This window comes from Drosophila bipectinata, chromosome 3L, assembly GCF_030179905.1.
Source record: "Drosophila bipectinata strain 14024-0381.07 chromosome 3L, DbipHiC1v2, whole genome shotgun sequence".
NCBI classification, from domain to species: Eukaryota; Metazoa; Arthropoda; class Insecta; order Diptera; family Drosophilidae; genus Drosophila; species Drosophila bipectinata.
Genome location: NC_091738.1, coordinates 5,038,630 through 5,050,025, shown reverse-complemented (window position 1 = coordinate 5,050,025; position 11,396 = coordinate 5,038,630). Strand labels below are relative to the sequence as shown.

General features: G+C 38.5%; 3 protein-coding genes across 4 annotated transcripts; all 3 read left to right on the top strand.

Moving 5' to 3' along the window:
* Positions 1-113: 113 nt before the first annotated feature.
* Positions 114-1,579, top strand: LOC108127609 (cyclic GMP-AMP synthase-like protein). The gene is made up of 2 exons (XM_043209937.2): positions 114-505; positions 566-1,579. The coding sequence occupies exons 1-2, from the start codon at positions 343-345 to the stop codon at positions 1,438-1,440; spliced, it is 1,038 nt and encodes a 345-aa protein (XP_043065872.1). The 5' UTR covers positions 114-342; the 3' UTR covers positions 1,441-1,579.
* A 1,370-nt stretch (positions 1,580-2,949) lies between these two features.
* On the top strand, positions 2,950-4,508 carry LOC108127759 (angio-associated migratory cell protein). Its single transcript, XM_017245032.3, has 3 exons — positions 2,950-3,891; positions 3,955-4,162; positions 4,225-4,508. The coding sequence occupies exons 1-3, from the start codon at positions 3,039-3,041 to the stop codon at positions 4,436-4,438; spliced, it is 1,275 nt and encodes a 424-aa protein (XP_017100521.2). The 5' UTR covers positions 2,950-3,038; the 3' UTR covers positions 4,439-4,508.
* Positions 4,509-4,828: 320 nt separating this feature from the next.
* mnd (L-type amino acid transporter minidiscs) lies at positions 4,829-10,874 on the top strand. Of its 2 annotated transcripts, XM_017245031.3 has the most exons (5): positions 4,829-4,902; positions 6,908-7,594; positions 9,070-9,288; positions 9,377-9,972; positions 10,038-10,874. In XM_017245031.3, exons 2-5 carry the CDS (start codon positions 7,297-7,299, stop codon positions 10,422-10,424), a joined length of 1,500 nt encoding a protein of 499 aa, XP_017100520.1. In that variant the 5' UTR covers positions 4,829-4,902; positions 6,908-7,296; the 3' UTR covers positions 10,425-10,874. The 2 variants fall into 2 exon arrangements, with proteins under 2 accessions (XP_017100520.1, XP_017100519.1); XM_017245030.3 differs by lacking the exon at positions 4,829-4,902 and having other exon boundaries at positions 6,836-7,594.
* Positions 10,875-11,396: the final 522 nt, after the last annotated feature.

The window sequence follows — 11,396 nt, the reverse complement described above, 5'->3', positions numbered from 1 at the left end:
GGTATACTTACCACCAAAGGGTTCTGCAGAACGGATAATATATTCTTCCCCCGGATAATATATTTCTTCAAATCTAAAAATGCAAAACAACTTTTTTTACATCGACACAAATTAATAAAGATACATTTAAGTATCTTATCTGCTTTGTGCTGTTTTTCAACACTAAATACAGAAGTACGCGTTTTAAGCTTTTTTGTGTCCTAAAAACTTGGCAACTCTGAAAGCTGTCACAAGAGAACAGAAGGTTTCTTCAAAACTGGGACTCCCTATTAATTTATATTGAGTTGAGAACTCATCGAGCAAAGTCACACTATTAGTTTTCTGGTGAAAAAAGAAGCAATTATGGGTGATATATGGCAACAGATTTTGGAAAATTTTTTAATTTCCGACAAAAATCGCTCTGAATATACGGAAGATGCGCAGGGAATTGTAAATTATGTTATGGAGGAACTTAAAAGCGTTGATTCGCAATTTGCTAAAGCTTTTGACGGTCTTAGCCTTGGAGGTAAGATATACTTAGAAAATGTTATATATAATATATATATATATTTAACCGCTGATACAGGAAGTTACTTGGATCGCGTCAAGCTGCGTACTCCCGATGAATTTGATCTGCATATGAAACTAAAATTCCCATTTCCAATCTACCCAAGGGCGTACAGCAACGGATTTATGTATTTATATGCGCCCATAGGAAGAAATAGTTGCAATATTGTATCGTGGGATGGCTATATTCATACGGCAGCATTGCAAGATTGGTTGCGCGGTGCATTTCGAAAGATTTTCAAGTCGAATTTGTCTCTTAAATGTCCATCTGGTAGAAGCTACGAAGTTAGTTATACACTCGCTGGCTACGCTTGTGCCCATAGCCTAAAGGCAACGTGTGGCAGTCGTGTTATTGAATTTGATCTGGTGCCGGCTTTTTCATTTTCCCGGTCCGAGTGGCCTTCATTTAATCTCCCAGTTCCTAATAATATGGCACCCCCGTGGTCTTGGTATGCCGTACCCCAAACGAAGAAACACTTAAATGACGACCGTACATATTTGGCCATTTCCCCCATGTGGGAACGGGAAATGATGAAAGATAAACAGAATCTAAAAAACGTTTTGCGTCTCATGAAAGCATTACGGGATGCGCACAAGCCAGATTTACCTCATCTAAGCAGTTACATGCTTAAAACAGTCATTCTTCACAGGATGGACAACATCTCCTGGGACTCGAACCTTGGATCCTTATTCATAGAGATGTGGAGCCGCTTGGTGGAGAATCTTCGCAATCGTCGTCTGCCCTACTACTTGGCCAATGGGCATAACGTCTTCGACCGGATGAATGATCAAGAACTGAGCAAATGTTTGGCTACCGCCACAGATCTTCTCTACAAGCTTCGCAATTATCAAAATAATCCTGGGCAATTGAGGAAACTTTTTGATTTAAACTAATATGAAATTGCCTTTAATAATACCAAACATACATCCATATTACAAATCCACATTATACTACATTATATATCCATCTATGTTACAAATATATGTAACTTGTAACGCATATTCTTAAAACCTAATAAAAATACCCAAATAAAATTGGTATACACTAATAAAACATTGTTCCATTGTTCTTTGAAAAAGTTTTCGTCAGCGGAAAAATGTTTGTGTGGAATTAAACATGCTATTGTTTGTTATCGAACCCGGAGCTAACTTCAATTATTTCTTTTATTCTTTAGTTTTTTTTTATTTTATATAATTAATAAAAGGACGACGAGGAGGTTGACGAGGAAGAGCTACAGTGACCGGGAAAGAATAGCCGCTATTAAAGATAAGGCACAGTTACCTTTTCGCTAGTAACAAGATTGTAGGCATACAATCGGTAATCGGTACAAGTATATTGGCTCTATATAAACTATTATCATTTGAGCTTGATAAAGAAAGGCTCATCGCCGTTAGGTAGGTATTTCCGGTAATAAATTTAGAATCTAAAAACTAGCCTGTTGAACTATGCGAAATAAACAGCAATGGCACTCCTGAAAATTCCTCAAAAATTTCTCACTCCACCATGGAGTTACGGATTTTGACAATTCAAACGAAATCAGATGCATTGGTGTTATTTTTATGGGTAAACAAAATTTCATTCAATTCAAAGACAAAAAACTGTTTCAATCTTTCTTTTATTTTAAACAAAAACAAATAAACAAAATCGCTATTTTCGCCTACTCAATGGGTTGTTGCGGCTTATCGTCAAACACCCGGTGAACCCGGCTTATGGAAAGTGTCTCAGTTTAGGGAGCAGATATGTACATACATATGTATGTATGTATTTAATTATAGTATTGATAGCTTTTGGCCTTGACATTCTATAGGAGATAAAATCAAGAGGGGTGGACGCGAATGTTTTGAATGAAAGGGGTTAGTTCTTCTTACATACAAATATACTATTTTTCATTAATAAAAAATATGCACAATTACGAGTTTTAAAATTTGATTGAAACCGCTCTTGTGTTCCTACTTTTCTACATTATAAAATAAATCAGTAAGAAATTAAATTGTTGTGTTTAAACTTAAGCTAGACGTTTTTGGCAAGATTTCCTAAAAAAAAATAGTATAACTTTGTAATATAATAGTAATTTATTAGGTATTTTATATTTTTTTATTTCTAAAACACGATATTTATTTATACTATATATACTTATATCGTTTTATGGGGGATTTCCCCATTTACAAAAATGTTTAATGTGACCAGCACTTTTCATTGCAAACTTACCAAAGCACGAAACAAATATAATAACTCTTTATCACTACTAAATGTTGAGTTGATTTATTTAAGTATCGGCAAATAATAGAATTAAACTTTTGATATGGACTTTTACGATACGTTTATTTTGATTTAATACTTAATTATTTTGGCGCGCTTTTTGAATTCTTCTTTGGATTTCCAACACTCAATAAACCAAAACCCATTTACCAACACTACTCTTTTAGACAAGCACGTGTGGCGACTGCGATTGTTTTATTTTTTTTGGATAAGCAAGGAAACAGGCCCTGTGATGCGGGAGAACACGCCTCCACATCGCCCAGACTTCGACGACGGAGATGACGAGTTGCTGGAAGAGATCGAGCTTGACGGAGAGCAGCCACTTGACGAGGATGACAATGAAATGGAAGAAGTGACTTTGGAGCAATTGGAGGCTCGCTTAGGAATTCATGACGACGACGAGGAGGTTGACGAGGAGGAGCTACGTGACCGGGAAAGAATAGCCGCTATTAAAGATGAGGCTCAGTTCACCTTTCGCTACCACAAAGCTCCTGTATTCGCCTGCAGCCTGCATCCAACGCACAATTGGGCAGTAACTGGGAGCGAGGATGACCGTGCCTATGTGTGGGACGTTAGCACCGGCGAGCTGCTTTACGAGATTAAGGACCACAAAGACACCGTAACTGAAGCTCACTTTAGTCACGATGGCGCGTACCTGGCCACTGGTGACCTATCGGGCGAGCTGTTCGTATTTAAAGTTAGCGAGCAGCGCGATGAACGACCCATTTTGACCAAAGTCTGGGAATACTCAATGAGCGATATGTCCTGGCTCTTCTGGCATCGTGGTGCACATGTCCTTATAGCCGGCAGTGATAGTGGTGAGGTTTTTGTGTGGCGCATTCCAAGCGGTGATTGCAAGATCCTCGCCGGCCAGGGTTCTCGTTGCGAATCTGGAGAGCTTAGTGGCGACGGAAAAAAGCTGTTCGCCGTCTACCTGAATGGTTCGGTGAAGCTGTGGGATCTTAAGTCATGCCAGGTGCTGATAGAGGTCAACGAGGCGCATCCAATGGGATTTGGAGAGATTACGCACGCAGTAGTAGCCTGTGAACGGGAGTCCCCATTTTACATCTGTGCCGAGGGCTCGGGTTAGTAGTATATCCAAATATTTTAATTATTTTTATATTTTAATAAAAAACTTGATATTTTAGGTAAAATTCTATTCTGTACGAATAATGGGCCTGTGAGTACGGTTCAATCGGAACACGGCATTGAATGCATAGCCTTTGCTCCATCTTCGGCGGAACTCAAACTGTTTGCATGCGGGTCGCTGGACGGTCAAATATCCGTTTGGGATTACACCAAGTATACTTTGCGAACGATATGCGAGAGCCCAGTGCCCAACGATGGCGTCCTGAGGTTCGTACACTTGTTTGCCACAAAAGATCATATTTCAATTGAGTTTGTTGCTTTTATTGTAGAATTAAATGGCTGAATGATAACACAATTCTGGCGGCCACGTCCCAGGGCAATCTTAACGCCTTTGACGCACGAACGGGTGCGCTTAAATTCACGCTTACAGGACACTACTACCACATTTACGAGTTTGCTCACAAGCCTCAGGATAATCTGCTACTGAGTGTGTCCGAGGACAACACGGCCAAAGTTTTTAAAGTGCCTGTGTTGGGCGATTAAATTAAGTACAAAATTGTCAAGTGTGTTGTCTATGTAAATAAGAAATACATTTTAAAATGTAAGAAATGCACGATTGGTACTATTTTTATGAACAGTATCGTTTCAACAGCAGAGTGCATGCCAACTGCAACCTGCATAGCTCTCTTCAATGGTCGGACTCTTAGGAAGTGGGGGCATGCGTAATGAAAGCCTTTCCAAAGAGACAAATACACTTACTTGTTTATGTTTTGGATAGACCTTTGTCGCTTTGCCTCACTCATACAGCGACAAACAATTGTCACATGAAAACAAAAACAAATTTTCGGATTTACATATTTTTTTCCTTCTATATTATTTTATTAAAGCTTTTTGGGAATTTTATTCTCGCCCGTCAGAGCAAACAACGGCAAACGGTGAACAATTCCGTATCAGTCTGTTTCGGGTTATCAGTGCGAATGGGTTGCGGTTGTTCCCAAGTAAAACGGGTAAAAATTTGAAAAATGGTTTAAATCGTAATTAACTAATGTTTTGCATTGTGCTGAAATTATGTTCTATCTACCAAGTCTATCTATAAATATAAATTGTAAAGATTAAACTCTTAAAGTCTAAAAATAATCACTTACAATGTCCGTACGGAAATATAGTCAGATTTGTATTATAGTTTAATGGTGATCATGAAAACCCACGACTCGTGGCATGATGTGATGAAAGTGACATCGAAATATTAACGAAAATTGCATATGGAAGTGATCCATCATATTTCTGGTTCCACAGCAACATGTGTCTGTTTAAAATCTTTAAAAAAAATTTAATAAAAGTGGAAGGGATTTTTGGTAATCCCTGGTTAAAATTCAAATACCCTCAAGGAATATAATTAAGGGAGATATGATACTCAGAAGATGATATTAAAAACTAAATCTTAAAAGAAATTTTAATGTAGGATACCCTGTGCCAGGGTATAAAGCCATTCATCCCGCCACCACAGCCCGATAATAAAAGTCACACGATATCACAGTTAATCAACTGAATACGGGGGCCCGAACGGGCAGTAATTGTGGCTACTGATATACCGACCGACCCCCGACACCACTAACAACCTCCAACACCCTGTGTGTGTATCTTTTACAATTAGATTACCAGAGGAGCTTCACTCCACGGACCCAAAATGAACTGATCCGCTGAGATGAGCCCACTACTATAATGGTGTAGAGGCGCTACACTTGTTTTGTTTATTATTTGTATTATATTTTTTTTATGGCAAGCGGGAGGGAGATGTGTACATAGGTGGCAGCTAATCCATACAGTAACTCAGGCTACTAAAAGTTCACGATTCACAATTGAATTATCACAGTTTGAAATGTCAAATGCACGCGCCTGACCAAAGGCCCCCACCTCTTAGATGGGGACATCACATCAGTACACATATAGTACATATATATTCCATGATAATCCGCTCAAGTGTTTAACAAAAGTTTTGCCCCATACCCCCCATTAATGAGCTACAAAAGATTATAAAGTGGGTCGTATGAAACCTTATAGTTGGAGTGGTCTAGACCGATCTTACCGCATGGAATCATAAATCCTAAAATCAGTTCAACTGCGGTTACTTTATTAAATCCAAACGTTGGTCGTTCAAATTAATTGATACTTGATTAGCTGATATGTCGATCAAAGTTTATAGACCCTAGACCGAGGAGTAGTGGCTTTCATATCGCCGGAAGTAGGGTGCTGATTTTTAGATACAGATATTTAAGTTACAACAGAGAATAAGGTTTTTAATTTTATTAAATTTAGATAACTTTATAAATCTTAATAAATCTGTCATTAAGTTTTCTGTCATGATCATTTCGAAAGTGACTGTTAATAGTTTCTGACATCCATTGGACTTGTAGGACAAATCAGAAATAATTAAGAATTGTGTCGCAAAAGCTAGACTTTTTTTTTTTTTTACATTTCTGCTACATATATGTGTATGAAAGGTCAATGACTAAGAAATAAGAGAGAAGCAAGGGTTCATATTAAGAGCGATATGGGGGGCTCGAAGTTTCTCTTCGGCGGCCCCACGTGCTGCCGGCTCCCAAAATTTATATTTATCTTCAAACTTCCTACTGCGGGCGCTGAAATGTTTGCCGGTTCTTGCATCATGCTTCTGCCCCTCACGAGTGAACGGATGCCGCACGAAGAAAGCGTATGCCTTATACAGGTAACAACCAAGTGCCGGTTTCTGGCAGGTAAGAGCGCCAGAGAGCCACGGGCGCAGCTGCTGTCTCATAAAAATAAAAATAAAAAAAAGAAAATAAAAAGAAACAGAGCATTTGCAAAGCCCAAGTTTGAAGTGACTCGGCAGCCGGCAGCGACGTCGACCGAGCGGCAGACAGCGCTCATATAGAGGGGTAAAATCATACTTAGTTTCCATACTTAAAATCATACTCAGAGCGTACGTTGAGCAGTTCAGACGGTGATACTTCTTTACTTTTGAAATGGTTTCAGACACGTTTTCCTCTAAAAACCCAAGTGCCTCAAAATATTAAATAAAAAAAAACCACAAAAACCACGTGTGTTCTTATCTAAAAAATAAGATAAAAATAAAATAAAGTGAAGCGCCAAACAAAACAGAAAAACAAAAAATGAAAAACCATGTGGACTGAAACGAACTGAACTCTATTCGAAGCTCCACGCTGGCACACCAAGCACGTTGATAAAAATCAGACAACAAAAAACAAAAACCAAAGAATACCCCCGATAAAAGCTATGGACTTGTGTACATAAAAAACAAATACAAAAAAACAATCAAAACCGGGAAAATTACCATAAAAAATAGAGAATATTGTACGTAAATTCAAAAAGGAAACCATATAGTACGGGAAAAATCGCGAAAAATGGCGCGCATTCAGGCCAGCGATTCGTTAATTCCTCGCCAGGTGTTCGAGGTGCCCCCGGCGGAACCGAACAACTCCACGGCGGAAACGGGCAGCCAGGGATCCGGGGTGAAGCTGAAGAAACAGATCAGCCTGCTGGACGGAGTGGCCATCATTGTGGGTGTCATCGTGGGATCCGGCATCTTCGTTAGCCCCAAGGGTGTGCTTCGGTACTCCGGCTCCATTGGCCAGTCCCTTATCGTCTGGGTCCTCTGCGGAGTCCTCAGCATGGTGGGAGCACTATGCTATGCAGAACTGGGTGAGTAATGAGCCATGTAAACGGGGTCACTTCTGGAATTTTTTTTGTTTTTTTTTTGGGAATCTATTTGATAATAAGCCCACGCCTAGTCAACAAAGTTGTGCGGAGCTGGCAGTTATTGGTTCTGGCTTATGACAGCACTTCATGGGTCAGCATATGGTCTGGGTGCAGGTGGAAAAGGTCCGGAAAAAACCGGAGGGGAAAATTGTTTACATAGGTGTAAGACAAGTACAAGTATATTCGACAAAAAATAAAGTGCTGAGGTCGGGAAATACTTTCAAAAGAGGTTAAGGCAAGTGTAAACTGCCGACCTATAAAGATCATAAAATAAATCTTATTAAAATAAATAAGTTATATTTATAAAATATTATTAGGAATTTAATGATCAGTTTTTAGTCTCTAAATCTCTTTAAATAAAAGCCACGCATTTCTATCAAACCACAATTGAAACTTTTGTAAGGGAAACGAGAATAATCAGCTTAGTTCCAATTAAAATCGGATCAGATCTAAGGGAACTAAAGAACGGAAATTTTCAACGACCTATACGAGTTGTCTGTCCCGCCGTGAATCTATTGAGATTAGCCGAGTACTTCAGCCAATTGCCCTGGAGAATCATTAAAGGCATGGAAATTAGCTCGGACCCCATCAAGATGACCCCATCCCAGACCCCTTATGAGGAAGTCTACCTAAACACAAATCAGAACTGGGTTCTAAATTTTGAGGTTTACAAAGATTTAATTTTAATTATTTGCACTAAAGCAGAGCCAGACAATAAATAAATTTTTATTCCTAAATTATCACATAATTTCCATAATAAAACAATCACCCTTTCTTTACTTTAATGCTTTCAACCCCTTTCGATCTTTAAGTAACCCCATAAAGATCTGCGTCTTCTTTTAAGATCTTTTAAGAGAACTTCATCGTCACAAGTTCTCTTTTTTGCGTCATCTTTTTTAAGATTTTGTTTTTTATGGAAAACGAGTTTCTTTTAAATTATATTTAAGTTTTGGCAGACAGAAATTTACATAAATTTTTCGTCATAAATATTTTTGGACTTCACTTTGCATATTGGAATTTGTAAAATTAGCTTGAGGCTTACAAAATATGTAAATATATCATTCTAGATTCTAGATATAAAATAGAGTTTTTTTATGGCTTTCATTCATAAAACTCCCTAAAAACTAGACCTTTATTTCCATTGATAAGTCTTTATCGTTAGCACCTTCGATTAGGTGTAACCTTTATTGACATTTTAAGTCTTTAGCACCATTTATGAGTACTTAAAATATCATAATTTTTCATTTAATATAATCTCTTATAAGTATTCAAATATTGTTTTAACTTTGAAGGAACTATGTCATGCTTATCAGTTATCTAATGTTTTTCCACCTTGATTTAAGATCTAGTTATGATAAAAATATTTGCTGAAAAATACACTGAGAATTAAATCAATATATAATTACTATCATTATCAGGCACAATGATACCCAAATCTGGAGGTGATTATGCTTACATAGGAGCTGCCTTTGGACCACTGCCCGCCTTTTTGTATCTCTGGGTGGCCCTGCTGATTCTGGTGCCCACGGGAAATGCCATCACGGCCCTGACCTTTGCCCAGTATCTGTTGAAACCCTTTTGGCCCTCCTGCGAGGCTCCTATCGAAGCTGTTCAGCTGCTGGCAGCTGCCATGATATGTAAGATGCAGCGATCCGATGATAGTCCGCCGGCAGGCGCACTTAATCAGTTCCGAACGAGACTAATTGATCGCCTCTTGCCCCCTAGGTGTGCTGACGGTTATCAACTGCTACAACGTCAAGTGGGTGACACGTGTGACGGATATTTTCACGGGAACCAAGGTGGTGGCTCTTCTGGTGATTGTTGGCGCCGGAGTCTGGTGGCTATTCGGCGGAAACACAGAGCTGTGGGAGCAACCATTTTCCGGAGGCCTGCACTCTCCCGGTTTTATTTCCCTGGCCTTCTACAGTGGCCTCTTTTCGTATTCCGGATGGAATTATCTTAACTTTGTCACCGAGGAGCTCAAGGATCCGTACCGCAATCTTCCAAAAGCCATCTGCATCTCCATGCCGGTGGTGACGATCATCTATATGATCACAAACATAGCATACTTTTCGGTGCTGTCGCCGGATGAGATTCTGTCTTCGGATGCTGTGGCCGTGACCTTTGGAGACAAGATGCTGGGCTACTTTGCCTGGATCATGCCCTTTGCCGTAGCCTGCTCTACTTTTGGATCTCTGAATGGAGCCATTTTTGCCTCCTCCCGGCTGTTCTTTGTCGGCGCTCGGAACGGTCACTTGCCGGCAGCCATTTCGCTGATCAACGTCAACTGCCTGACCCCAGTGCCATCTCTGATCTTTCTGGTTGGTATTACCTAGAATACTCCATTCATTCCTCTTTTTAAAATTATATATTTTCCATCTTTCAGGGTGTGGTTACTGTTCTGCTGCTTTTCATCAAGGATACGTATGTGCTGATCAACTACGTGAGCTATGTGGAGGCTCTATTCACGCTCATCTCGGTTTCTGGACTGCTCTGGCTGCGATACAAACAACCCAAGACGGAGCGACCCATCCGGGTTAGCTTAGTACTCCCCGTCATCTACCTGATCGTGTGCCTCTTCCTGGTGATCTCCTCCTGTTTCCAGTCACCCTTTGAAGTCGGCGTGGGAACGATCATCATCCTGTCCGGTATTCCGGTCTATTATCTAACGATTCACAATCCGGTTAAATGGCTGGCGGACACCTCGCAGGCGATTAATCTTTGGTGTTCCAAGTTCTTCATCTGTATGCCCAATCAGGAAAAGTTCGACTAGGATGGCTGGGCTCAGAGAGGATCAGGGAGGATTCGAGTGCCTTCTGGTGGAGCTATCGAAGGGTATATCTTGTAGTTAGCATAAGGCTCAATTTACTACTAAGATTAGGAATTAGAAATGCGAAAAATGTGAGACCTACGCACAACATTACAAACGTTTAATTGTAAATAACTCAAATGCATTCTGGCGCAGAGGAGGTCACTTTTTTTTCAATCACTATTTATAAATGCTATTGTATATTTGAAACATGTCTATTATGCAAATTCAAATCAATTTGATACATACATATATTATAAAGCAGCTAATTTAGTACAATTTTTATACATATATACCTAATTAGCAGCTAATTTAGTAAATAATAATAATTATTATTGAAGCCAATTTTGAAAAATGTATAAATCGAATTTGTTTTATATAAGAAATCAAAGAATAAATCATTTACAATTAAAATATATGAGTATTTTATTCAAAAAGACCTGAGAATAGTTAATTTTAATGAAATTATGGGATTATATTTCTAGAACTTGATTCTAAGATCTTTAAAAAGTCTGGCAAAAGTACAGAAATTATTCATCTTGCATTATGTTCCTAAATATTGATCCTAATTTCTTCAAATAGATCTTCAAAAGATCCAAGATTTCCAAAATTGCATAAATTTTTCACCTTTTTTCAATCTTATATCTTGATTCTGAAATCTTTAAGTATCATTAAAATATTTATGAAATTATTTTCTTATTTTACATCTTGTTCCTACTCTACTATTTTATTTTATACCACATCTTGATCCTAAGATCCTCAAAAAGTCTTGCAAACAGATTACAGAAATTCTTAATAATACGTTATAGTCCTACATATTGATCCTGAGATCTTTAAATAGTGTTATTAAAAAATACTATGTTTCTATCATGTTTCTGAGATCTTTAAGTAGCATTACAATATTTCTGAAATTATTATTTTATATTATCTTATATT

What these genes read in the sequence shown, in the direction of transcription:
- LOC108127609 (XM_043209937.2), top strand. Translation starts at nt 343, where the DNA reads ATGGGTGATATATGGCAACAGATTTTGGAAAATTTTTTAATTTCCGAC. An exon ending in TGACGGTCTTAGCCTTGGAG is followed by an intron (nt 506 to 565) that starts GTAAGATATACT and finishes CCGCTGATACAG; the next exon opens with GAAGTTACTTGGATCGCGTC.
- LOC108127759 (XM_017245032.3), top strand. Translation starts at nt 3,039, where the DNA reads ATGCGGGAGAACACGCCTCCACATCGCCCAGACTTCGACGACGGAGAT. An exon ending in CATCTGTGCCGAGGGCTCGG is followed by an intron (nt 3,892 to 3,954) that starts GTTAGTAGTATA and finishes TTGATATTTTAG; the next exon opens with GTAAAATTCTATTCTGTACG. An exon ending in CCCAACGATGGCGTCCTGAG is followed by an intron (nt 4,163 to 4,224) that starts GTTCGTACACTT and finishes CTTTTATTGTAG; the next exon opens with AATTAAATGGCTGAATGATA.
- mnd (XM_017245031.3), top strand. Translation starts at nt 7,297, where the DNA reads ATGGCGCGCATTCAGGCCAGCGATTCGTTAATTCCTCGCCAGGTGTTC. An exon ending in ACTATGCTATGCAGAACTGG is followed by an intron (nt 7,595 to 9,069) that starts GTGAGTAATGAG and finishes TATCATTATCAG; the next exon opens with GCACAATGATACCCAAATCT. An exon ending in GCTGGCAGCTGCCATGATAT is followed by an intron (nt 9,289 to 9,376) that starts GTAAGATGCAGC and finishes CTTGCCCCCTAG; the next exon opens with GTGTGCTGACGGTTATCAAC.